The sequence below is a fragment of the Mastacembelus armatus genome, chromosome 14, assembly GCF_900324485.2.
Source record: "Mastacembelus armatus chromosome 14, fMasArm1.2, whole genome shotgun sequence".
NCBI lineage: Eukaryota > Metazoa > Chordata > Actinopteri > Synbranchiformes > Mastacembelidae > Mastacembelus > Mastacembelus armatus.
This window is the reverse complement of record NC_046646.1, coordinates 9405642-9433616: the sequence shown is the minus strand read 5'-3', so window position 1 is coordinate 9433616 and position 27975 is coordinate 9405642. Positions and strand designations below refer to the sequence as shown.

Below are 27975 nucleotides of genomic sequence, written 5' to 3'. Positions count from 1 at the left end.
TTACATAACTTAACTGCTGCTATCTGGTGATCATGGAGTTACATTAAAGATTTCTGCTTAGTCAAGAAGAAATTTCAGATCACTGCGTGTTGCTACAGATCCCGTTGGAGTCATTTTAATTAATGTGTAACAATCAGAAGTACAGGTCAATTCTTCTGTGGGTTATTGTATCCTTCTATCAGAAGCAACAGTTCAGCTACTAAAATAAAGGATCTGCATGAAATACAGTTTTATTTAACATTTATGAAATGCAACATTTTTAATAAATTAGTGTATCTCATGTATAACAACTAAAAAAAAACCCATAGATTCTCTTGGTCTGTTAAATTCATTGTGGTTTACGCAGAAATGTGGTATTTATGATCATACAGTACTTGATGTAAAGAACATTACAGGCTTATAGATTATGATGCTCACTACAATGTACTTCAGCACACTTTTCTGACAATCTGAGATTATAATCAGCATGTGACAGTAAAGTTACATTTCATAATTTCATATTTTCATCCAAATCAAAATTTGAACCAATCCATGCCAATGGTCAGGTGGACTATATCTCCATAAAATGATACCTAATGTTGGCCAAACTTTAAGTTATCATAAGTACTCAACAGTTTTGTTCTATATTATGAATAGATATTGTAATTGCTGAGGGTATGCTCTGAAAGTCAGGTGCTTATGTGAAAGTTGTGTAAACACAAGTGGCTCCAAAAATGCTGAGATAAATCATTACCATATCATGCCATATATAGTGTATTATATGCACCTTACTCACACATCTAATTAATACTGTTACTGGGATCCAAGCTTACTTTAATGCCCCTTTGTGCAGTTATGAGATCGATATGTTTTGTTAGTATGAGCAGAGTTTATGTTGGATCCAAGCCCCAATAGTCGAATCTCCAGCACTGTGCAAATGCTTACTGCAGGCCTTTCCCACCAAGAAGACCACCTCTGCAATGTTGAGTAGAATACAAACGCCCGACACAGCCAGCATGAACACAGTGAAGACAGTTTTCTCTGTAGGCCTCGACACGAAGCAGTCCACTGTGTTGGGGCAGGGGTATGAATCACACTTCACCAGCCGGATCATCTTGTAGCCAGGGTAGATCATATAAAACACATACATGAAGGTGACCTCAAAGACAACACGGAATAATAGGCTGATGACGTACGTCCACCAGAGAGCCCCTGTGATTTTCATCTTCTGAGTCTTTATCTGCTCCAGGTCTTTGGGGTTGCTCCTTCCTGACAGTTTGTAGAGCCTCTTGTCGACGTGGCGGCGGTGGGCCACGTGCATGGCTACCAACAGGGCAGGAGTGGAAACCAGGATGAGCTGAAGTGCCCAAAGGCGGATGTGGGAGATGGGGAAGAAGTGGTCGTAGCAGACACTGTTGCAGCCCGGCTGCTGGGTGTTGCAGGTGAAGCCGGACTTCTCGTCACCCCACACGCTCTCGGCCGCAACCACGAGGACCAGGATGCGGAAAATGAACAGAACAGAGAGCCATATGCGACCAATGCCTGTGGAGTGTCTGTTCACCCCGCTGATGACAGCATAAAATGATGCCCAGTTCATCTTTGGCTCCGGGTCTGAAGTATAAAACACACATCAAAGGGTCAACATCTGCAAGATTACCTTGCATTATATTATTTTCTTTCTGTAGGTTTTTAAAGTATAACAGTTAGAACACAAGACAAAACAAACCCTCTGTAAATCACCGAGGAAAAGATAACAGAGTAAACAGAACAAATGTGGGCTCATAAAAGTAGCTAGTCGAAGTCAAATAACACAAACTAATAAACATAAACAAAATCACAACATAAAATCAACATTTACAATACAAACAGGAGTAGTTTGGCTATAAATTGTGAGAATTAAATCAAACTTCACAGAACTTCCCTGTATAATTATTAGTTCTTGCCATTAGAACTTTGAAAGAGAAATTGCATGTCATTAATTTTAACTTTTCATCAAAATCAGGCATTGTCTAACTCTTCTGCTGACAGAGAACTATCTTTCAAGTAGGAAAAAAAGGCCAAAAGACCTGTCTACTAAACACAGTCAGGGAGAATCTGGCAGTGATTTAGGCAGTCACTCTCCAATAGTGCTCATTTTCAAAAAGGTGAAAGAAAAAAACATTTTCCCATTAAATAAAGCAAATTTATGTGCCCTATTATTACAGTAATTATCACTCTTGAGGCCCAATTTTGAAGTTAATGTTTTAAAGTTTAACTGGTGAATATAAAATAAATACCTATAATTTTGTAGTCTGTATAAACACACTGCTCTGCCACCATGCTTTCCCAGGTAGTATATTCTTTCCCCAGACTCACTTAAAATCCTTTTAGTAGACTTTTCTCAAATGTTTTTACAATTACCAAGAATAAGAGTGTGCATTCTGAGGAAAATTAAGATATATAATTTGTTCTTCCATTTATGGTAATTTCCAGCTCTCTGTAGTGTTACATTTAAATACCTCCAAAGGTCCCTCTTGCTTAAGCCCAAATCCTTTTTAATCTCTTAAAATGAAAGAAAAATGTTTGCTCTGCAAAAACAACTTTAAAAAATGTTTTTTTTTATTAATAATTGTAATAGATATTGTCAATGTGCAATAATCTTACAAAGGATGAACAAAGTTCTTTAAGTGCATGTGAAGTTGGTGCCTCGGTCACAGCAGGTTTTAACAAGGTTTAAATAAAGTACAGTAAAGCTCTTAGATGGTTAATCAATTAGTTAACCAACTGAAAATGTTCATGTAGGAATTTCTTCTAAGTCTAGGATTTTCCCATTTTGATATAAAATTGATATTAAATTGAATGTATTTGTTTTCCCATGTGGGTTGTACAAAAGTAATTTGAAGACATAATTATAGACCAGATTTTTCAACATTGTTCAAACAATCAAATAATCAAGAAAATCATCTGCAGATTAATGAACATTCAAAATAATTGTTAGCATATGAAATTCAGAATTTCTTTTTTAAATCCAAAACAAAATAAATATGTTTAAAAAGTAATAACTGTGCATCATCTCCATGCTCTCCTGCAATATTTTTGCATTGAAGATCTGTGTTGTTACCTGGCTCAGCAGGAGGTGTAAGAGGCATAGGAGGCAACACAGAGGAAAAGGTTGGCCTGGTGCTTTGGCATGGATGTGATTCCAGAGAAGATGGTAACCTCTCTGCCCCCTGCTGCAGTTGGCAGGCCACTTAAGACCGCAACACTGAAGTCTGGCACCGTGCATCATGTGACACATTTTCACCAGCTGCCATGGTGTAGCATGCAAATTGGGCATTTGTACCCATGTGTCCAAAATTTCAATGATTCTTGGTAGAAAAAAAATCTTGTGCACAAAAAGTGTGTGCATGTGTATCAGAGGACTCCTCCAGTTCAGACATGAACAATAAAACTAGTATTTTATTTGATTAGCAACATGAGAAAAGCAACTTTGTTTGAATAGCCTTTCCAGAAAAACATTGTTGCTAGAGAGTTTTGTGTGTGTGTGTATGTGTGTGTGTGTGTGTGTGTGTGTGTGTATTTTTTTGTTTATTTTTATAAGAAATTTCACTTCAGTGTCAACTTATTGCAAAACTAACAGTAACAGTGAAGCACAGTCTCCCAAGAAACACAATAAACTAACAAAATACAGTGACAATTGAACTTTCACTTTCATGATCTGGTAACACAGTGAGGAATGAAATCAACTTACCTTCAGCTGTAGTTTGGAGTAAAACACATCCAGAAACATTGACATTAACATTAGCTGATTTTTTTTCAGTCTGTGAACAAGTGTATCAGAGCACCATGACTTTGCATTGCTAATGATTTCTCTCACACTAGCCACTACCCTGCACTGGAGAAGTCATATGCTTCTGGGTGCAGCATTTGCATACAATAGCCCCATTTACCGAGACCAAACAAACAGCTACAGAGTTTACATCAAACGTTTTCATTTCTGCCCAGCTGAGGAATCTGTGTGGGGACTGCAGCCTGTCCTCTTGTCCTCATTGTGCTGTGTTCGGCACAGGAAGTGGAGGATGCTTTTGACGCAATATGGAGTAAAACATAAAAGGTCTAAAACAAAAAATGACTCATCATATCTACAGATAAGAACACAAGGGATTTCTTCAGCATCTCATCTAGCGTTCCTCAGGCTTTACATCACCATTGTCGCTGCCCATCCAAAACACTGATTCATCCAGTTACTGATTCTGCTCAGTGTGTACCTGGTGGGATCAAGCATCTGTGATCTCTAATCTGATGTATTTCATCTGAATGTGATTAATAACTGTCATTAAAATGCTTCTTCAAAATCCACAGCAGAATTTTATAAAACCAAAACCTTGAGATTCCCTGAGTCTGTTTTATAAAATAGATCAAATGCCTTTTGAGAGATAACAAACAGAACTCTTAGATTATATTTCTGCTAAAAGTTAGTTGAGCTTTATTTAATCAAGACATCTCACACTGAGATCAAGCTTTATTTTACAAGACAGACCTGAGAATATACCTATATACAACATAACCTGAAGGATAATGGCAGTAATGTAAGCATATGGAATATCTCAATAATCCAGTGTAGAGAGTAAAGTGGATTGTATGAAGTTGTTTTATGTGAATCCAAAAAGATTTTATTTATTTCTGAGTGAATGACTTTTATTGGACAGTCTGTTTTCCAGCCTGAGTTTTACTTTTTGTATTAAATTTCCATGAAGACATTAGACTCCAAGCAGACAAACATGCCTCTACTTGGAGTCTAAAACAAGGTTTAAACAGCTCGAAACACCCTAAATAGCAGATTGTAACTTGAAGAAGGTCTAGTTTGTATTAGGGCTGATGGCATACAAGATAGTATCATGAAATTCTAGTTATGTAAAGGCTAAACAACAAGGCACCTCATATTGAACCCTGTGGAATACCTTTAATAAGAATCAGGCAATTTGATTTGACGCTATTGGTAGCAACTAAGCTTTGAACCAGCAGTAAGATGAATCATCAAAATCAGTGGAAAGCAACTAATTTACCACATATCAGTGCAGTAGATCAGTGATGGATGGATAAGATTTCCCTCAAACCCACAATGTTAAATTTGGTCAGATAAATAAGCCTGCAACGAATAATAGAAAATCTGTTCAGTGTCCCGCTATGTGTGTGTGTGTATAATCTTACTTTAAAGTACGCTGAAACACACTGCTTGATGCACTTGAACTCAGACTCAGACACACATTGTGAACAGCTGTAACACTTTTACAGGGCTCTACACTGCATGTCATGACTGTAATGTTTGTTTAATTAGTACTCTTGCCTGTGAGAGTGGTGTTACGGACATATAATTATGTGTAAAGATTCCTGTGGGATGTCAAAATAACTGATTTTGTCTCATGGCCTGTTTTGTATCACTTGAATTCCTCGTATTGTTTTTGCAGATGAAGGCTGTTTGAATCCCTACGATGACTTGTGTTTTTGACCCGCACATAAATTAAGTTATTTCTGTCACCAACAGCTCCTGTTCATCACTGAGCCTCCAGCACATTCACACACACTGACTACTTGACTGAATCAATTCTGCATGCTATGTAACTGGTGGATTTGAGTACATTAAAGCAGTGAAAATCAAGTGTGTGTTTGTCAGGCTCACCCTTGTCTGAAGGATGACCTCTGGAGGCCATTAATAGCTATTGCAACATATGAGTGACTGCTGCTGAAGTGGAGGATCAGCAATGTACAGTGAGTCACAGGCGATGAGAATGACACTACACCAGCAGCAATTTGTTTAGTGTGCAACATGGCTGCAAATACATTAAGATAGTTAGCATCAGGCAGTGAGCCATATAGGAAGTCAGACATATTTTGATATTTCCTTTTATGCCAAAGGTGGTACTCTAATATGAGACAAATGACAATATCGTACTTAAATGGTATTTCCTACCACTACTGGTACCACTAGTACATTTCAGTGGCAACATAGTTTTATACTACTGACTGATATTGGATTTCTTCCTTCTGTTTACACCAAGTCAGGTGGAGCTGTATGTGCAATAAGGTCAGGTGACATTATGGTACTTACTCTTGAATGCAGGAACACACCCAGCCACATGCAGGTGTGACCTGTCTCAGTGTGGATTAATCATACTGATCTTATATGTTCAGAACTCCATGTATAATAAACTGCTAGTAGATAGTACAGACAGTAGTGCACTAAGTATAATTATTGATCAGGTAAAATATAAGCAAGCGAACTTATATTTTATTAACTCTGGGATGTTTGGCTGGGCAGTACTCTCTTTATAAGATATATCCTACTCACTGTCACACATTCACACTAGAGGCTGCCAAGTGCAACCACAGCTTGAATCTGTTGGCCAGTGAAGCAGCAGGGTGTTAAGGGCCTTGTTAAAGGGCACCTCAACGGTGGTAATGCGATGGTGTTTCTGCACCTAGATCTATCTGTTAGGCCAGCTGCCCGCAGGCTTTCTAGCTTGTAACCTCTTAAACAATGCAACTTCTACTTGCAGCTTTGTGTCAATATTTGCGTAACCTGTGAGGACATTTACTTCTGGGCCGTTTTATTTACGTATTTGCCATAATGCCTAATGTTAAAATGATCTTGTAATTCACGAGTAGAGAAATTACTAATAATTCTAAAAAATGTACAACATTTAAGTCTTTTTGTTTTTCCTAGTTACGGATTTGTTTTGGCTCATTTATGAATGCACAACACCTGAAAGCAGCATAGTCACCACAATGTCTCCGGCTGTGCTGCGGCCCCTTTAAGAACTTTCTGGGTGTGAAAAGGACGGGGTTTTTCTACGTCCTGATCCAGTTGGTCACGTCCCATTCAGCTGGTGGTACGGTCTTAGCAGAGACTTGGGTTTAAGGATGTGAACGGTACCGCAGTTAGGTTAAAAACAAGTCCTACAAAATGTATTCAGCAGTTTGATAACGTGCTCTTGGCTTTATAACAACTAACAAGTGATTTCAAACCGAGAAAAAGGACAGAAGGAGGTTTGATAGACGTGTGAAACTTTTCGGATTGGGACGCGTCCAAAGGGATTCTAGCGCTCCTCTCGCCGCGACACCACAATAAGGAAAAAGTGGCCAGGAGACTAGGATACACTTAAATTAGGCTTTAAGCGGCGCTTCGGACGAGGAAAAGACGGCAGCGGGTTCAGACCGCGTCTCTTCATTGTTCAGGTCGGAGCAGGCTCCCACGGACACCATGGCTCCTCTGCGCTGAACGGAGCAGCGTTGACCAGTGTGCGTAAAAAGACGAGCGTAGGCTGCGTGGCTCCCTAAAAACCAGTCCAGCGTTTCTGTTGTCTAAAACCCAGTTGTGCAGAACATGGGGCACCCCCCTCTGGAGTTTAGTGACTGCTATCTGGACAGTCCGGAGTTCAGAGAGACTCTCAAGTGTTATGAACTGGAACTGGAGAGGACAAGCAAATTTTTGAAAGAGTTGATAAAAGACGGCAACAGTGTGATCACTGCAATCAAGGGTGAGCGTGAATTCTTCTTATCTCTCTTGTGTTGACGCTAATTAAAGTTTTTTTCATATTGCATGGAAACCCAGCGGTGTGTTGAGGGATGAGCATCAGTGGGGCCTTTTTAAGGGCCTACGAGGTCCTGGGTGGGTGGGAGATGCACATTTAGGGAGGTGCCAGTGCACCCCTGGGAGAAGACCAAACAGCCTGCTTCAAAAAGCACTGAATCTTAACCAGATGTTTCTTTCCATACAGCACAACAGCTGGGAAGAAGTTATATCGTGTCTATGTGTTACTTCCCCACTTTCCTCTGTGACAGATCTGCTGCTGGTTAGTGTGGGACCAGTCCCACTGATAGTATGGAGCAGAACCAGGGGCAGCATACAGTAGAGTAGATATTTGGGTCAGTGTGGTCCATGAGGGGGAACACTGTTTATTTTGTTTAATGTGCCAAGATATCATTCTGCTTTCCAAATCACCAGGCTTTTCACCTCGGAAACAGAAACTGGCATTGTAGGTAGCGCGGTCGTGCTGCAGAGTGGCGAGGGTCTTACATTCAGTTCAAATAATAGCTAGAGGTCACGAGTGCTTGTTGCTGGGGTGAACTGCACCAAGAGATCTTCATGAAAGTTTTAATCTCAGTCAGGGATGACCAGGACTTATTGCTTATGCACTTATACAAAGCACAGTTAAAGTAAGAATCCATGAAGTGAGGGAACGAAACATAAATTACAGTTGGTTAGTGGAAAAAATGTTTCATTTGGAAAAATAAAAGAGGGTTTTTAAAATATGGCACCATGTGTATTAGCCAAGTTCCTCTGGCAGACTGCTCTGCAGTATTGATCTTACAGGCTTTGCTTTGTTTTAATAATAAAAACCAGGCATAGCAGGGGTAATATATTACACTGACCACATACTGGCTGCAACTGAACTACTGAATCCTGCCAAGCATGTATTTCATACTTTAGACTTTCCTATTAGGTAACAAAGAAAATGCACAGTTTCAGTAATCTGCAGTGTACATTCAACCCAATAAAATTGCAGTAAAATTATAGTTGTGACTGAGACATTTGGCACTTCAGTCAGAGTTTTTAAACCAAATTTTGTTTTTTTTTTGTTTGTTTTTTTTGTTTGTTTGTTTTTTTTTTTTTAGGCTATTCTTTGGCAGTGCAGAAGTTTTCCCAGACCCTCAACGGGTTCCAGTTTGACTTCATCGGTGACTCCCTGACAGATGATGAGATTAACATTGGTAAGATAATACAGACATGCTGCTCGACAGTTGTTAAAGTCACAGTGTTGGGCTGACTTTTTTGGAGCAGGACTCTTCTGTACATTAACACTGCATGGAAAATCACACTGCAGACTTCAGCACAGTGGTTAGAAATTTCCTCACTTTGTCATGAAATGAGAAACGTTTAACATCATAATTGGCTGTTGCAAACAGGCTTGCCATCAGAAACGTCCGGCAAGAGATAAGTGACAAATAAGTACAAAAATAGCTGGAAATAATATCATCATAAAGTCTGTGCTGATGTTTGTTTGCAAACACAGGAGCAAGTGAGTTGTGTAACTTTTTTTAATCTTTCTAAATGCGTTTCCTGCGTCAGACAGTTGGAGAAGAAGTTGGAGTGTGAAGTCTTTATTCCAGTCATCGTCTTTGTTGTTTTCATCCCCAGCTGAGTCGTTTAAGGAGTTTGCTGAGCTTCTGCAGGAAGTGGAACATGACAGGATGATGCTGGTGGGTTATCAGTTTCCTGCATGGTGATTGCAGCATCCTATTTGAACCGTCATTAGATATTAGAATCCACATTACCACATCCTTTAGTGAAGATCAGACTGCAATGTAGGAAATGTGTGGAAGTTACCCAGAAAAAAAAGGTTTTGGCTCATTCTGATAAGACCACACCATTATTTCAACTTTTAGCTTGTGTGTGATGGTGCAAAATCAACACCTGTGATATGGTAATTAGTTTTCACAAGACCTGGACACTGTCTGTGCAGGTGTGTGGCATCGGGTACATCTGCTAAGAGAAATGCTTTTAATTATTTTGCTTTCAGTTCCTCTCTTTATTTTCTTGTTCCCTTTTTGGTAATGTTTTCATATAGCCTACTAATTGGCACATTTATAATCTTCGCTGCTGTTATCTCATAACACTATCAATCCCTTTGAGGGTTGTGGGGCGGTGGGAGCTGATCTCAACTGACGCTGGGTGAAAGGCGGGTCACACCCTGGGCAGATCATCTGTCCATCACTGCATCACTGACCCACAGAGACAATTTAGTGTCACCAGTCAACCTAACACCAAACTTAATCTTTTTGGACTGAGGGAGGAAACCAGAATACCCAAAGAGCGAGCATGCATACATAGGGGAGAACATGCAAGCTCCACATAGAAATGCCACTGGGTTGAGTGAATATTGAACACTGAATCGTAATCTTGTGAGGTGTCAGTGCTAACATCAAACAAAGATAACTAAATATTTTATTCTCTGGTGCTCCAGTGTTGTAATTAAACCGATTTGCTTTATTTTAAGATTTTATATTATTATTTTCCATATCTTTTTTCTCCTCTGAGATCCAGTCATCACTCATATAATCTCATCATTTTCGTTGCTCCTCTGGCCTGACACTCAAGGCATCAGCGCATACCATCAGGAGTAGCATTTCCTGTTAGACTGGGTTGTCTGGTTTACACATCTAATTTTTAAGCTACAGGTATCTGGTAGATCGTGCTTGTTGGGAGTACGTTAATGCTCAGCTGAAACTATTTATTACCAAACTTTTAAGAACACGTTTGAGCTTCACACATAATCAGAATGGATAACAAACATACTGTGTTAAAGAGTCTTCTACGTGTGTGTGTGTGTGTGTGTGTGTGTGTGTGTGTGTGTGTGTGTGTGTGTGTGTGAGGGTGTGTGTGTGTGTGTGAGGGTGTGTGTGTGTGTGTGTGAGGGTGTGTGTGTGTGTGTGTGTATATTTTGCATTTTGCATTGAACAAATGACACTGTGTTTCCTTGTCTAGGTTCAGAATGCCTCAGATCTACTTATCAAGCCATTGGAGAAGTTTAGAAAGGAGCAGATAGGAGTAACAAAAGTGAGTGCTGTTTCTGTGCATATAGAGTTAAAACTATCATATAACTTACATAAGCTTCCTCAGCTTCTCACACGCCACACAGGATGTTAAACTTCCCCAATTCTATTTATGAATTTGTGCAAAACACTCATGTTTAACAATAGTACGCATATACTCTTCTCCATTGACTGTACATTTAATGTGTAAAGCCATTTTGGAGAAGGTCAAGCAGTTTTGAAGTTTAGTGAACTACTAAGTTAAAAATAATAATGCACAGGTTAAGAGGGTTTTCAAAAGTAAAGGTCTTGTAAGAATAAATTCCCAATTGACACCAATTGTTGTATTTTGAAAAAATAGGTTGTATTTGGAAAAGACTAAATTAAATTTAATAAACAGGAAGTTACTGAGCCTTATTTTGGTTGGTTTGTTTCATTTGTAATGGTAGTACCTGGGGTGGCAAAAGCTAAATGTTTGAACAATTTATGCTTATGATTTTAACCTTTTTATCCAATGCTTCAGGTTAAGTTTCCTGTGTTTGGCATTTTTACTGTTGATCAATTTATTCTTATTGTATATAACTATTTAACTGTTTAGACTCCAGTGTTCAGCTGCCAACTAGTTTCTTATGTATTCTCTGTTGCAGGTGTTACGTCTGACTCAATGTGTATATATCTTTTTTTTAAAACAAGTTGTGTAATTCCCATTTGTATTGCTTATTTTTTAAAGTAACTGAGCTAGTCAGCAGTTTCAACTACTGAAAACCTTCTTGGCCAGACCACTAAATCCATTAGGCTGAATTATCACATCATCATGTATTTGCTGATAAGTAAGAAATTGCAGTACAGAAATAATGTAGGAGCAGTGTCTCCATTATATAGCATCTCAGATTTTCTGCTCAGTAAGTATCTTGGTACATTTGAAGTTTTTTTTTAATTTTTTTTTTTTAACACATTTAAGTAATCCTTGTTTATTGTTTTTAAGTAAAAACAAGAATATGTCAATATTACCAGACTTCAAGTTCTCAAATATTGTTATATAACTATAAGTCTTGATATAATTGATGCTTGTGAGCAGCTCATGATTTGTATGAGAGGAGAACCCTTATCTTAACGAATAATACATCTGTTCTGCAGGAAAAGAAAAAGAAGTTTGAGAAAGAGAGTGAAAAATATTATTCCCTGTTGGACAAACACCTGAATCTATCTGCCAAGAAGAAAGAGAGTCAACTTCAAGAGGTCAGTTGGTGCATCCAGCTTTTTACATAATTCACATGGAGAAATGTAGAACTGAAAGCATCTAAATGCCACAGCTTCTTCTTCACTCTAGGCAGATGAACTCTTGGACAAAGAGCGAGTGAACTTCTATGAATCGTCAGTGGAGTATGTTTACCAGATCCATCAGGTGCAGGACAGGAAAAAGTTTGATGTGGTGGAACCGGTGAGTACAGTCTCTGGTCCTCTGGTCCCCTCTCTGCTCCCACGTGTGCATATGTTGAGAGAAAAGATACTGTACATCTTGGGTAAAAGAAGCTTGTCAAAACAGAATTCCAGTAGCCAATCATTCGTTCTTCACGAGAAAGGTTTTTGTTTTGACAGATCTTAACACCAGTTTCAGGTATGTAATTCATGCTTTGGTTGGACAGGTGCTGGCATTTCTTCACAGCATTTTAACGCTCAACAACCTGACAGTTGAGATGACTCAGGATTTCATGCCCTATAAGCAGGAGCTGCAGCTCAGCCTGCAGAACGTAAGTGATGTTACTGGCAACAATTGATGCCATTAATGAGACTTAATGTACTTTAATCGAATGTCGATAAATGCTGTCTGGGTTTGCCTGCAGACAAGAAACCACTATGAGAGCACTCGTGAAGAGATGGAGGAACTGATGAAAAGAATGAAACCCCCATCCCAGATCTGTAAAATGCACCAATATCTGCCAATGGAGGGTTATCTGTACTGTCAAGAGAAGTGTAAGTGTAGTAGATATTTACACAGAACCCTGGCACTTGTACAGGTACAGGCTGATGCTTGAAATCCTTCTGACGAGTTCCGTCCTGTGTGTTTTTTTTTTTGTTTGTTTTTTTTTCCCTATCCAACAGGGGCTTTGGGTATGACATGGGTCAAATATTACTGCAAGTATCACAAGGAGGGGAGACTGCTAGTCATGGTGCCTTGTGAGCAGAAGTCCACAACCAAGCAGGTGCTTCCCTGACACGAAATATGTCATTATAACTACTTATCCATTACATAGTCCCAGACAAGTATGTATACTTGTAAAGCTGTAACATCCACGTCTTTAACCAATTTATTTCTTCAGATTCTTGCTTTATTATAGTCTTCTCCATGATCCCATCACATACTGACCAGTTTCCAACTTTTCACTCTTTTACTGCAGGGCCCTACGCAGCTCACACTGAAATTTTGCATCCGCCGGAAGACGGAATCCATAGACAAGCGCTTTTGCTTTGACGTGGAAACTAACGAGAGGTTAGCACAAACAAATCTGAGAGATGAGGCAACACAAAAGCCCTATGGGATAAACAGGTTCAGGCAGCGAGGTGAACAGGTGGTTTACAAGGACAGAGAGTGAGGGCTAAATGGACTGTAGCCCAAACAGTCCCTAAACAATGAGCGAGTGCTAGAAACAGATGGCAAGCTCAGTGATTTCAGGGGAAGAAACACAACAAGCTCATATTTATATAAGCAGGCCAATCAGTACTAAATGCATTTTAATAGACACAGGTGCCTTCGGCTGTTCTGCTATTGGATTTGAAGATCCGTAGAGATGTTTAGAGTGTCGACAGGGTGTTTTAAAGGTTTAAAAGCTGCTTGAATTATAACACTTGAAAGTGCCTCTGAATGCTGATCAGCTAATTTGTATCAGTGTGTGAACTGAACAACAACGTAGCTGGCTGTTTGATAAACTCAAGGTGGCAGTGCTGTATAGTGCAGAAGGTAAGGTTGACAGCTCAAGGCAAGTAATTGATGGCCTGAATGTCCCTGAATTGTTATTGGTGCTATTGCCTGACCCTGATCTTTAACCTTACAAGAAATGAATGAACCAGTGTTACCTTTTTAGGTAAAAAACGTATTTGATCACAAACACATCCTCTGCCAGTGGCTCCTGTAGATGTCCGAGTTATCTGTTTTACTGTCAAAGTTGACAGGAAAGTATTTTTGGGGACAGTTTTTGTAAGGTTTTATAGTATATTGATAAGTGAAGTTGGCAGACAGGGCTTTAAACTCGGAGCACAGTTGTTTTAGTTAACAATTGATTCAGCAGCCTAGAAGCTGTAAAATTTGGCACTGATTTTGTTGATTCTCTAGTAAACAGATTGTCGTCGAGTTTCGTCATCTCCACACATTGGTCTACTTTATCTCTATGTGCTTCTTCCACCGTGGACACAAAGGACTTAACCAGTTGCTTCAAAGAGCTTTAAGTCCTTCTTCTTGTGGTGTTCTTGTTATTTTTTGTGTATCTGGACACTCCATGGTGTGTAAGAGCTTAAAAAAGCTAAATGTTCACAATGGCTGGAAACTGTAGCAGCACATCCTGTGACTGAATAATTTCATTGCAACCTTTGCCTCTTTAATGGCGTTTTGTTACTGTTTCCATAGAAACACACCTGTCACATTCCAGGCTCTGTCAGAGGGAGACAGGAAGTTGTGGATGGAGGCCATGGATGGAAAAGAGCCTGTGAGTTTCATTTATTGATCTCATCTCATTTAGAACAGTTAATTAAATGCTATTTATTTAGTTTAGGGAAAATGCTTTTTAGCTGTGTTTTTCTAAAATCATTCACTTAAGGCAAGTGACAACTCACATTTGACATCTAGTAAGCACTGCAGGGTGCAGGCAAGACTGATCTCATTATGGCCTCATTATTATTGGTCAATCATTATTGGTGACTTTAACCCAACACTGTGTGTTTAAATGTGGCACCTGGTTAGTCTTAATACTTTCAGAGTTGAATTCACACTGTGTGATTTGTTTGGGTCTTAAAATCATGTTCACTTGAAGCCTCCTTGTAGAAACTGCTGATGTGTTGATCTGCCATGCCATGGTCTGTATTCTCAGGTTTGATGGCATTGAAATAAGTGCCTTAGCTAGCAAAGATTTTTTTTGCTTTCAGTGGTTCCCTCTGCACTTCTCTTTCAGATCTCCTTCATGTTTTAAAGATGGCTATCTTGTGAATTGTAGACAAAACAAATAATTTCTCTTAGAGGATGTGAAAATGACAGAAGGCACACTTTTCGGTGCCCTCTTGGGTGCTACTTCCTCCTGTGCTACTTTCACAAGAACTCACTAAATTAGCACAGATATTTGCAATAAAAGATGCACTGTTCTGTGCTACTGCCATGTCTGCAGAGTCCCCTGAGCTTCAGTCTGAGTTTTATTTGTAAGCTAATGTTTTCCTTCCTATCAACTCTGTGTGTGCACTTTGACTGGCCTTTACCCTTTAAAATAGGGGAACTTCAAGGTGCCATAGTGACACTGTATATTTCTTTATATATAGGCATACATATGTACATATACATAGGCTTTATATATTTTATATATAAATATATATATTTGTAAGGATTTATATAGTACAATATGTCTTATGGTTCTTTCTGAACACATTGCTTATTCTCGATCTTATTGTCAGTCTCAGATGCACAAAACTTTGTTGAGCAATGTACGGTTAATATAGTTCTCTTGTATCAACATACACACTTAGACAATAAAGCCAATTTATAAAGACAATTAGTTAATTAAGAAAAATGATGTGCAACTGTTTTGATAGTAGATCATTTGTCTAGTCTTTTTCTTTCAAACAAAGATAACAAATATTCACTGGTCCCAGCTTCTGAAATGTGAGGACTTTCCGCCGATGACGTCTCCTCGTGCTTTAGCCAATCCTGATTTTGGGCAAAAGTGTTAATAATGAAAATTATCTGCAAATGAGTTGATAATAACAATGATTGTTACCCGCTGTTCTAGTAAACACTTTGGCTATTATTTCAGTGGTCTTGTGTACATCCCCCAGGAGCTCTCAAAACAAAACTAGGCTGACACCCATCTCCACAGGCAGCCAATTTATCCATTACAGTCCGTAAGGTTCTTTTTTGGAAAATCTCCAAGCCAAGAAGTGTCTGACATGCACTAGTGTGCCAAAATAAGGAATGTAATTCTGCACTCAAAGATCACCATCAGGCAGGTTTTTTAAACTATCTGGTTTTAAACCATGGGATGAAAACAAAGTTTCCTAAGCAACAGGACATCCTGTCAATTTTTTTTTAGCAAGTGAAATGGAAACTGTCAGTTAAATATAAAACTGTCAGTAATTTCTTTCACTGTAGCGTCATTGTCCTTGTATCCATAGATCAGATTTGACAGTGCTGAAGCATAACACTCAGCTACTGTTAATGTTTGTGAGAAGTGAAGTAATTTCCTCCCACAGTAAAGCTGAGAAATCAGTATTAACAAGCAGTATGACAGGTCATTTTGTAGTTGTTCTCTTCTCAGTTTTAAATCAGTTACAGGGTGTTACAGTGATTTTAAAAAAAAAAAAAAAAAATTTTTTTTTTTTTTTTACACTTCAGCCGCCTTGCTGAGGCGTCCTTGAGCAACAGTCTAGGGTCTCCAGCTACTCTGCAGCTGGCCCTGATATCTGAACATCAATTAGGAGGGAGGCCAGTGAGCTATTTTAGGGAAAGAATTAGACTGTGTTTGATAAAAATCCATCCACATCTGGCAGTGACTGATTGGTCTCTGAGTAAGATGTTCTGGGTATGAGTTACTGGTGACTATTCCTGTGATCATATAATTGTTATAATATTAGCTATATCATAATACGAGGTTGCCAAATTGCCACTAGGACTCCACTGAGTTCATTTCATTTGTTTGCTTTTGATTCAAGAGTCTTTCACTAGACACAAATTCTGTTATTACTTTTATGTAGTTTGAGTCAACTCATCTGTTAAATGTTCACTGGAAAATTGTGTCAGTATTCCTTTTAACTGTTGTTGGCTTTTTAAGTTGGTTTCAGTGGAGCCCTTGCACCATCATGATGTTACCATCATCTCATTTTTAGTTTTAGGAAGAGCATGTTCATTAATTACAATGTAGTCGGTTTTTCCATAGTCTCCTCAGGCTGCACTTTATGTTTACATTTTTTTCCATTTCAGATCTATCATTCCCCAATTCACAAGCAAGCAGAAAGTAAGTCAGTCATCATTATTCCCAAAGTCTGAAGTTGGGACATGATGTGTGTCTTTTATTTGGTTTACCTTGTGTCAGTGAATGCATCTGTATTTATGTTGAAACAGTGAGAACATCTTTTTACTTTCACAGTGGAACTGAATGAAATTGGATTCAAGTTTGTGCGAAAGTGCATCAACTATGTTGAAACAGAAGGTAAAGGTTTATCCCAGCTGTCTGCAGTTGTAATAGTTTGCTTACTTGCCCTTAAGGGGGAGTAGTTGAGTTACAGATGCAGTTTTTATATGCCACTGATGCAGGCTGCTGTCAGGAAAAATGTCTTGGATTACAATTCTTCTAGCCTGAAATCATCAGATAATAAGAATTTTAATCATCAACCTGAAATAATAAGACAGTAATACGAATTTTAATCATCATATCTTTATCCCTTGCTTATTCTGTAAAGTCTAGTAAAGTCTCTTTCCTCTTGCTGTCACTGCATGTTCAAAAATCAATATCTCAACAGTTTCTTGAAGACAGGCGTAACCTTTATAATTGTAATGTTACAATATGCCTCATTAGTAGGGTTATCAATCTTACAAGAATGGAATAAGGTACTCAGGCTCATGATGCAAGCAAGGAGCATTGTTCAGTCACAGACTAGCTAGGTAAATGCCAGGGAATAATCAGGAAAGAACATCTGTATCTTAATTCTGGCTCATGCAGGCTCTAAAGAGAAGCATGTGGTACATTTCCACTGCTCTGTATTTGTCCAGAATTGTTCTCCCTATTTTTATTTTTACCTCCCCCTTTTCCTTTTTACAGGACTGACACAAGAAGGAGTGTACAGAACAGTTGGCAGCAACATCCAAGTGCAAAAGCTTTTAAATGCCTTCTTTGGTAAGGACATAAACCTTTAAATCTGTGCTGTAGCTGTCCGTTCAATTAGTTTTCCTCAATTATGCTCATCTAGTTGACTCTTTAACATGAAAGGTTCTTCATCTTTGTGAAGAATGGGCATAAAGCCAGATTTTATTCATATAGCCTATTATCACAAATTTATCTTAAGGGGCTTTATTAACTGTACAGCATGTGATAAACCCTCTGGCCTTAGACCCCTAAACTGGACCTGAACCATATGACCCTCTCTCCATTATGAAGACCTGGAAAGAAGACATAGTACACATACACAGCATTCTCACATATAGGAGAGAGACAGAAGGACAATATGAACACAAGGGGAGAGAGGCAAGGAAGAGGGTAGGCTTACTGGAGGACAGAGAGCTAGACCCAGAACATCTGGAATGAGAACACTGCCAGCGGGTGGAGAGAGAGATAGGTCCAAGGATGGTTGATGGTCCAGTTCAGACAGCTTAAGAAGGGGGGGGGGGTGCTAACTGAAAGTTAAAACATAAAAAGTTTTAAATTTGTATTTCCATGTCTTTCCATATGAGTCAGTCAGTCTGTTGTCACCAGGGAGGTTGTTCCAGAAGAAGGTGGTACAATGGGAAAAGTCCATAGACTTAACTTGATCTTTACTCCCAGGACAGAAAGGAGTCCTGTTATCTGAGGGCATGGGGTTGAATATAATCAGGAATCAGGCAGGTGTGAAGGGGAAAGCCCATTCATGATTGTACATGCCATTACAAGCATCTTGAAATCTGATGTGAAATAATTATTATGGATAATTATGAAGGGAAGCTAAAAGTGGCGTAACATTGTGAGATTTTCTGGATTCAGTTAAAATTCTAGCTATAGCTTTCTGAACCATCTGAGGACTTTTAACTTTTAATAGTAGCCTCAAAACTGCAATAATCAAGTCAGGATGACACAATCGTGAATTAGTGTCTCTTCATCTGCCATGGACAAAAAGAAAAGTGTGGCTTTTAGGTATGTTATGAAGGTGAAGAAAAATGGCCTTGGTGGTCTTGGTGGTCTTTAATGTGTAAAGTCAAAGAGAGGGAAAAATCAAATTCCTGGCTGTCAGACTTTGAGAAATCACCTAGCTGGCAAGAGTTAAATGATCAAACTGGTGTCTGTACTGGGCCAGGGCAATGGCCAGCAGCTCAATTTTATGTGAATTTAGGTAATTTTATCCCAATCTGTCGCAATCCAGCAGACAGAGAAAACTCAGAACACACTTGTGCCATTGGAGGTGAAATGCTTCCAGTTTTAGTAATAAAAAAGAGGCCTTTTTATCATCTGTACAACAGGGCTTGTTGCTGCACAACCAAAGTTGACAGACGAGTGCAGAGTGTTGCAAATATATTTGCATATATACGTAGGCCTGGCAGATATTGCTGAAATACACTACCGGTGAAAGGTTTGGACACATATTCTCTTTCAACTCTGTGGGGGAAAGTGCATCTAAACTTTTGATAGTAGTAGTATTAGTAGTGATTCTACTTCTAGGAGCCATAGCAGTCAGGGCAGAAACCACTATCCTGTGAGTTGGAATCAAGTCTAAAGTGTAACTGCCGCAGTGAGTAGGTTTATGCACAACCTGTGCCAGAAAGACTCTAGTTAAACGATAACAGGAAAAATCAGTTTTACAAGGCCTGAGATAATCTCTTCCAATAATAGAAAAAGGACCAGGTGGTGTATACAGCTCCACAAAGTGGGACATTCAGTCTGTTGCTGATGGAGATGGTTTTAATAGAAGAGCTATTGAAGCTGGGGCTCTCAGTAATAGGCCTTGAATGTTAATAGAAAATGTTGGTGCCCTCTGGAAATGCATCTTACCTTGGGTGTTTTGTTTTAAGGGATTTTATCAAAACCAAAAAACTGAGCTAAACAGAATATGAATATTGGACTTACATTCATCCAGTGGACACAAACACAGCTACAGATGAATGAACATATTTTCTGCATATGTAAATAAGTAACTGTTTGCTAATAATTTTGCCATATTAACCTAAAATGTGGCAAAATTGCAGGTTTAATTTATATTTTTTGAACGCTTTATCACCTGTAGACCTTTTTAACTGTAGACTTTTACATAATAAAACAGGACATTGATGACGGTTCTGTTCTGTTCAACTTTTCAAAAGTCCCAGTAAGTCGTGGCAGTGTGACAGTGAGTGCGTACAATACCAGAATCTTGAAACTGAACCAGCTAAATGGAAATCACCCATCATCCCTTTCATTTACATGCCAACTTTTCCTACTGGGACATTACAAATTGCCTCACATGATAAAAACCTTGATTTTTGTAATTAAAAAAAATACACAATTTTTTCATATATTTTAATGAATTCATAGCCCCATGTTGCATATCTTTAATTAGCGCTATCACATGTCACAGCTTGCCAATAACCTTTATCAGTCAAAGTACTTATCTCAGGTTGTTTTCAGGGTTGTTTACTTTGGCTCTGAACATTATAATATTCCAACTGCATTGAATATTTTCTGCTTGTTTGTTCTGATTTGCTCCTCCATAGACCCCACAAACCCAGGAAATGTGGATCTCTGTAGCAGCAACTGGGACGCTAAAACCATCACAAGTGCATTGAAGTTTTATCTAAGGTGTGTTTGTGTGTGAATAAAAATGGTATAGTTGAAGGAGTGCGCTCTAGCTGTTCTTTACTAGAACAGTTGTAATTTTCAGTCTATTATATATTTTTCAATTGAATTAAAATATAATTTAAATTAATAATTAGATACATTTTACAGCATTGACTTCCTTGACATTTTGCACAATTCATCATTGTATAGAGACCTAATATTCTGAGGTATTAGCTCTGCATGTTCTGCATGATCGCCGGTCATGTGGTGTAGACTTGGATCCAGATGCGCATTAGCAACAATTTGCTGTTATTAAAATAACAAATGCAGCTTTAACAGAGATTACACTCTGAGTGCTTTTTAGTGTAACTGTGTCAAAGAGCAGTGCTGCTTTTTGCTTTTCTTGTGTTTGATGTGGTGAGCTATAATGCATATATTCTTGCACTTGTGTTTATGAGTGTGTTTATCTGCAGGAGTCTGTCGGAACCTCTCATGACCTACAGTCTACACAGAGAGCTCATGTGTGCTGCAAGTAAGACATGTTTGGGAAATTATCCTGTGCTAAAACTCGGGGTGGTTGTTAGAAGTCAGTAGGGAAAAGTATTTCTCTGTTGCACTGTGTAAATTTCTGGTTATGTTTTCAGACAGTTTGGGTAGTAATTATGAAATTGCTGTGCGTCTTAATTTCTTACTTTCATCAGCCTCATGCCATCACATTGTAATGATCATATAGAAGCATAAGGACCATATATAACCATGTAATTTCTGTTGCATTGACCATTAGTATATCAGTGTACCTGAATTTGTAATTATTCCATTATTATGTAAAAGTTTTTTTTACTGACCTCATGTAAATGGAAAGAAATATAGAGGAATATTTATTTTCAAGATGGCGTCTTTTTTCTTTCACAGCAAATGTGTTTGACTTTTTTACGTTTAAGGTCTGCAGTCAGTGCAGAGAAACTGTCCATATTTTATGAACTTTATATATTCCATTATTTGAAATTCTTCCATTTGGTAACTTTGTGTTGTCTTTGTGTTACAGAGTCAGATAATCTAGACTTTAGACTGAGTGAAATTCATTCACTCACCTACAAACTACCAGAGGAAAATCGGGAGATGCTGGAGATGCTAATTAAACACTTAGTCAAGTAAGTGCTAGTCTACTTTGTTGTGATTTTTACTTCTTTTTACTTCTCTCTACACTCTCTTTGAAATGGATAATGTGTCACTGCCTGTTCTGACAGTTTAGTTACATTTTGTCCAGCTCAGCTTGATGTTTGTTCACAGTGTGTGCAGCCACAGCAACGAAAACCTAATGACTCCTTCAAACATGGCTGTTATCTTTGGACCTACACTCATGAGGGCAAAGGAGGAGACTGTGGCGGCCATGCTGGATATTAAATTCCAAAATATTGTCGTGGAGATTCTGATTGAGGACTACAAAACGGTACGTTGTGAGAGGATCTAAGTAAGCGCTTTTTATCAAGGAATATGTCGACCTGCTGGAAAATACAAAAACTATCCCCCTTTTTCTGTCTGTTCTTTCACTCTGTCTTTGCTTGCGAGAGATATTTCTTTCTCTTTTTTTATCTGCTGGTTTCACAGTTTGAAAGATTGAAACAGCTTAAATATTATTGTTAACATCTGCTCAAAGATTACTGGGATGAAACAGATCTGAGTGCCTACTGGAACCAACAGATGCTCAGAAAAACCACAAGTATTGTAGCTTCACCTGGTCATGTTTTGTTGGATTTTCCTTGTTTCTCTCAGGGCATTAGTTTACCCTTCCTGCTCTTAATAAAATTTTTTAAACAAAATTAAAGGTTTAAAGTTTTGTTAAAGGCCAGTGAACCAAAGTATCAATGTAACTTTTTTTTTTTCCTGTGGTTATAGATCCTCAGTCAAAGGCCAGAGGACATCTCTACCCCACCTGTCCCCCCTCCGCGGATCACGCCAAGAAAGCGGCAACCCATCACAATCTCCAAACGGCCACTTCGTGTTTATCAGCCTCTTGCTCATGAGCTCTTCCAGCACGCAGAGAGTAATTATTAGCCTCTCTTGGCCTGACTGTTGTCATCATCCTCATCCTCATCCCATCCTGTCTCTGCTGGATCATTAGTTTTAAAGTTGTGAAAAAAATTTAAGGACCGTTTCTACCACGGCACATCTGTAGAGTCATTTCTCAACAGATTTTTAAATGTGGTTTTCTGTGGTTTTTATTCTTTATTGTTTTATCTTGAAATGTTGACAGACATTCCTGTGGTGCTTTTTTTTTTTTTTTAAATTTCAAGTACAAATAAACATATCTACTCTACATTTTTATCTCACATTAGTGTTTTTTACCTCAGGTTTCATCATCTAATTTTCTGTCTGTTTGAATCCCTTGTTAACTGAGTGTGATTACATCCTCTTATACACTGTGGCAAAGAATTTTGCAGCATCTGCAGCTAGTCCTCTCTCTGTTGTGTGGTATTTAATTGTTCTCAGTTTACTACTTGGTATAGCCAAATAAGTGGCCTCAAGTGATTAATCCAAAGTTTGATTGTGTGTTGTTTATTGGTTACTGTGTGCTGTCCCAGTAGTTGTTGCAGTTTAACTTTGTCTTTGATATTTATTTGCATTCCATTGTTATATGTGACCTTTAGTACATTATTCCCGCTTTTTGATCTTGCACACTGAACATTAGGTTGCAATTAGACAGGACGAACCTATCACATTTGTTCTTTCAATGTTCATCTGTAATTATTGTTGTTTCTGTGCAACAGATGGGCAGGATGACAGCTCTGTTGTGGATCAGGATGTCTCAGTGAATCCCATTCCCCTGCAGCGGACAAAACCTGCAAGCTGTACTCCCTTTGTTCCAAGAGAACCTCCTCCAAGACAATTGTTGATGCCCAGACCAGCTAACCGCCAGGACAGATACTCAGACTCTGACGTTGGGAAGACAGACGATATAAAGGAAAGGCCGGATTCCACTTCAGCGGCAAATGGGGAGTCTGGAGTCTATGTGACCAGAGTATCATCCTTCCAGAACAGAAGACCAACTCCTAAGGGCACATCAGCTAACAAAGAAGGTATGACAAACTCTGTGTGTATGTAGATGAAAATCATAGTGTCGGTAAATGAAATCTTAAAGCTTTACAGGATTTAAAGTTAAAAGTATAACAAGAGTATTATAATTTAAGGCAAAACTGACTTAGGATTCAGTTAAATGCCCAGAAAATAGTTAAGTTGTATATTCTGTCACCAAAAGACAATAATAATTTAAATTAAGTTATCATAACCTTATCTTTCATTTACTTAATTACACCTGGAAAATTCCTGTGCACTGTTACATGAAAGTGAAGCGTTGTTTTTGTTTTTCAGGAGACTCAGAAGGTTTGACCAGAACAAGATCCACAGAGAAACATACCATTTCTAGACCCCCAGTCAGGCCTCCTGAGCCCCCCTGCAGACAACCTGCTCCACAAAAGCCCAAAACTGCAGCAAGCAGCGAGGGCACGGCCCCGGCCACGGCCACATCCTAGTAAGTGCTCTTTTAAAATAAGACTATAGCCACTTAAAAAAGCTTTTAGTTTTGCAAATGCAATCAGGGTCAAGAGGACCAATAAAGATTAAACCACTGGATGTGATTAAAGTGTAGTGATGTGTTTCAGAATCAGCAGGAACATACAAGAATCATGTTTACTCCAGGGGCCTGATTGGCTTTTTAAATTACTTACGGGGGATGAGGAAGACTGTAAAATAACTATAAGTGTGTTTTAATGCACAATACCAACATGTCTATTTCCTTCTTTTCTGCAGTGTTGCCTCTAAAGCTAAGTTTTTTGAAAATGCCTCCAAGCAAGTTGGCAGGTATGTACAAGCCAGTTTTTTTTTTTCTTCTTTTTTTTTTTTACAAAGAAAAACAGATGGAGACTAATAAAACCACAACAAAAGATGTAAATCATTAGAATGACCGTTATTTGTAATGGCATTAAAATACCCTTTTATTTCGGTCAGTTAAGGAAGAAATGTTATTAGAAAGATAAATACTTAGTCATTACAGTTGTTTACCACTTTTCAGACTGTGAATAATATATTTATTTAGTTTACTCCCTTTTCGAGTCCACAGGCGCTTACATGATACAAATACAATACACCCCTGTGTGTGTGTGCTGAGCTGTTGTATGTGTTCGCGCTGGCTTTGTTCTTACCTGAAACCCGTCCCATTTTGGCTTATATTATGATGCCGCTGTGAGGCGTAAAACAAACATATCTGCTCTTTTACTACTTGTTTGCATGATCCAAGTTGAGGTCCCTGCACAAGCAGGGATGAAGGCTTGTAAAACAAGAACATCGTGTGTGGAAAGAGTTAGTGGGAGTTTTATCTAAGAGAGTTTCTCTTCCTTTATTTTATTCTCCTGTATCAACATTACACACAATTTAGAGTCAACATTAACATGTTCAAAGAGGACACACTGCATATATATAAGGCTTGTATTTGACCTTTGGAAATAAAAAGAACAGATGGTGAGTTTTGCAATTGTTACCCCATAGCTGAAAAAGTTGGACCTTCTGAATGGGTTGTCTATGAGCAACAGAGTTTTTTTTAAAAAACAGCAAACAATACAAATATTGTCTGAATACAGTGTTATTGAAATCAGATTTGAGAAAATATAGTTGTTAGCCCTGGGAGCAGGTGGTTATAATGAGCAACAGACCAGCATATGTTTCAGAATAGTATTAAATAACTTTTAACTGTAATCATAACTCTGCAGCTCACCAGGCATTTGGAAAAAAATATCCTGACATGGTCTGGCAGCTGTTACAACCGAGACTTTCTTAGATTCATCTAACATGACATGCAGTGAACCTGGAAGATCAACGGGTTCTGGTGGTTAGGCTGAAACTGTGCTGTAAACCATAAATAGGTTTGTAATTTACGTAGTTGTTTTTTTTTTTTTTTTTCCTCTTCTAATTTAGTCCACTGGCCTCTCCATCAACAACAGTGACAAATGTAAAAAAGGAGGTGAGCTTTACAATAATTTAGTGTGTACTTATTCAGTGTGGTGTATATCGTTAAGTCTGTCTCAGTGTATTGGTGTAATTAAAAAAATATTTTGTGAAAGTTTACTTTCATACGTGAGACTGATTGTCTTTGTTATGTTTACTTAGAATTGAAGTTGAGGAGATTTAGACCACGTCATGTGACCTCTATGTATGCTGCTGGGCGCACACCAAGCTGGAGGGAGTCATCGCTAATGAACTTTATCTTGTTGGACAGACGGAGGAAATGGCTCAAAAGAAGTGAATGGATTTATTTGGCTCTGTTTAATTTTTAATGGTAAAGGTTGAGTTCTACGACAGCACAGTAGAACTGAAGCTTGGGAAGTAAGTGTTTGATCATTATTCCAAAGTTAGCATAGAGTAAAAGTTTTGTCTTTCCTTGTTTTACCCAATCCCTCAAGTTTATCACATTACATCACAACACTTAGTAATTTATGGTGTTAAACAGTTTGAATGACTCTTGTCCAATTAATGGAAACTAACTGCTGTAACTGGTTATCACTTGTCTACGTTCTTAAATTTCTTTCAGCAGTGTGAAGTAGATCTCCAAAGAACACAAAATGATTGATTGAAACTAACCTAATTATTTTGATCATTACTAGTGTCAAAATGTTTATCTAAATATTAACATCTAGATTTTATGGCCATGTAATTCATTAAGCTAAAAATGAGTGCTTGTTATTTCAGTGAGTCCACTTAAAGAGTGGCAGCCACCAAATATTGTAATTCAGTATTTAAAGGTTCAATGTGTAAGAGCAATCTGTTTGCAGAAATGCAATATAGCCATTATTGTGTAATCACTAAAAAATACCGGCAGTTGCATTTTCTTAATCTGAGAATGAGCCTTTTAAATCTTCATAGGGAGCAGGTCTCCTTTCACAGGGGCAGCCATGTTGCGTCGCCATGTTCCTACAGTAGCCCACAAACCAAAACTGGCTCTAGACAGGGAATCAGGTTTTGTTTTAATGTGATGGCCATCGTACCCTCCCTCACACCTGGAACAGGGTCAGGGAGTGTGGGGTGCTCAGAAGTTGCATTCTGCAATCTCACCACTAGATACCGCTAAATCTTTCACATTTTACACATTGCACCTTTAAACAATCAAACACGTAAAAGAAATATTAAGGAGAAAAATCCTGTTAACTGGACAAAATGGATTCAGATTAAGCTACATCTTGCTATGAGGTAATTGTCTATTTTAGCTATTCTATTTCAAAGTAATATTTTAATGTTTATTGCAGTTAAGCTGTAACTCGACAGTCAACATAAGTCACTTTTTTTTTAAAAGGATTTCAAAAAGCACTTGCTACAGAGTGTGTGTGTGTATAACAGTCAGTGTAGCTTGAATTTGCACTGAACATATTGCTGGTGTTAGTTTACTAGAGATTTTTTAAAACCACCCAAAGGTACACATTCCCTCACTTCTGACCTTGATGTCGCTCAATTTTTACCTCTTGTAGGTACTGTAGGTCGAGTTGTACAGGAGAGGCCTCGATGTTTACGATGAATTTATTGCACCTCAAAGCAGGTCAATATGTTACAATATGTGAAAATAACACTTCAGTGGTTTTTCTTTGACATTTTTTATGTCTTGTCTTTGCTCTTAAACTAGTTATGTTAATTTTATAACCCAACTTTAAAATTTTGGTTGATGTCTGGTCTTTAAAAAGGAAAATAAACACAAACAGATCTCAACATGACTCATTAATATTTTCAGCAATTAAAGGTGTATTACTTATTTACTGCACAGTGTTTTAATCCCATCTCTCCTCAGTTCGCCAGGATGCTGTTTGAAATTACTCATATGCCATCAAAGTGTAAATATACTAAAATCAGGGTTTTGTGTTCTTTTTTTTTGCTCACAAGTATTCAAGGCGTTCAATCCAAGAGGAGTATGTAACATAGATTTTGCTACATGCAGTATATTTAAGCTGGTCCAATCATCTTAGGGCTGTTTAATTTAGCAAACATTTACTGTAACGATATAACTTAGAATGACACCTACAAGCCTGATTGTCTACACTCAATATAAATGTTCAGGCAGGTTTGGCTACTGACTGATCATGGTTAATCAGTGGAAATAGGTGAATTACATTTTTTTTTAAAAATCATTTAGTTGTAGTCATCTCTGTGACAACCAAGTTATTCATTCTTCACAGGTTTTTTGTATGCAGATATAACTATTGTTGGCAAGTTACTTAGGCCCAACACTTAACATTGTGAGATCCCAAAAAACTTTCTAGTCCTCAACCACGTTGTCTTTGTGAAGTATAGCTGGTCATATGGCTTGGTGACATATGACCTTTATTCCACCCAAATGTTAATTAAAGACATTTTCAAAATGCTAGGTCAGTAAAACACTTACAACACAAACCTTCCCATGTAATTCCAAATGTAAAGGAGGATCAAAATACTTCCTAGCACTCAGTGGTTATCTGTATTACAGTAAAAGCTTGTTTGCAGTTGGACATTGTATTTATTTTTCTCTCCACTCCTCCCGCCGCATTCCAGCCTCCACTGCCAGCCGGAGCCATTCCTCCTCACCTCTGCCCTTTTCATCCACCAGCCTGCACCTCGATTTCTTACAGCTATTGTACCAGCTTAGCAGTACTGGATGGTTGGCCCACATCAGAGACTGTCGGAAACTCCCTCACTGATTTAATGCCATAATGGCCTTGAG

At 38.3% G+C, this 27975-nt stretch overlaps 2 protein-coding genes across 3 annotated transcripts; one reads left to right on the top strand and one right to left on the bottom strand.

The window, feature by feature from the left end:
• Nucleotides 1–109: 109 nt before the first annotated feature.
• On the bottom strand, nt 110–3824 carry gjb1a (gap junction protein beta 1a). Of its 2 annotated transcripts, none has more exons than XM_026328319.1 (2): nt 3710–3824; nt 110–1590 (listed from the first exon to the last, which is right to left on the bottom strand). In XM_026328319.1, the coding sequence occupies exon 2, from the start codon at nt 1574–1576 to the stop codon at nt 854–856; it is 723 nt and encodes a 240-aa protein (XP_026184104.1). In that variant the 5' UTR covers nt 1577–1590; nt 3710–3824; the 3' UTR covers nt 110–853. The 2 variants fall into 2 exon arrangements, with proteins under 2 accessions (XP_026184104.1, XP_026184103.1); XM_026328318.1 differs by lacking the exon at nt 3710–3824 and adding an exon at nt 3080–3196.
• A 3008-nt stretch (nt 3825–6832) lies between these two features.
• Nucleotides 6833–26990, top strand: ophn1 (oligophrenin 1). Its single transcript, XM_026328998.1, has 24 exons — nt 6833–7496; nt 8635–8730; nt 9158–9219; nt 10505–10576; nt 11689–11790; nt 11882–11992; nt 12198–12302; nt 12396–12525; nt 12655–12755; nt 12951–13042; nt 14174–14252; nt 16727–16760; nt 16893–16955; nt 17565–17639; nt 20180–20264; nt 20717–20775; nt 21289–21394; nt 21534–21693; nt 22140–22287; nt 23012–23320; nt 23613–23772; nt 24051–24101; nt 25212–25257; nt 25404–26990. Exons 1-24 carry the CDS (start codon nt 7343–7345, stop codon nt 25407–25409), a joined length of 2406 nt encoding a protein of 801 aa, XP_026184783.1. The 5' UTR covers nt 6833–7342; the 3' UTR covers nt 25410–26990.
• The last annotated feature ends 985 nt before the right edge of the window (nt 26991–27975 follow it).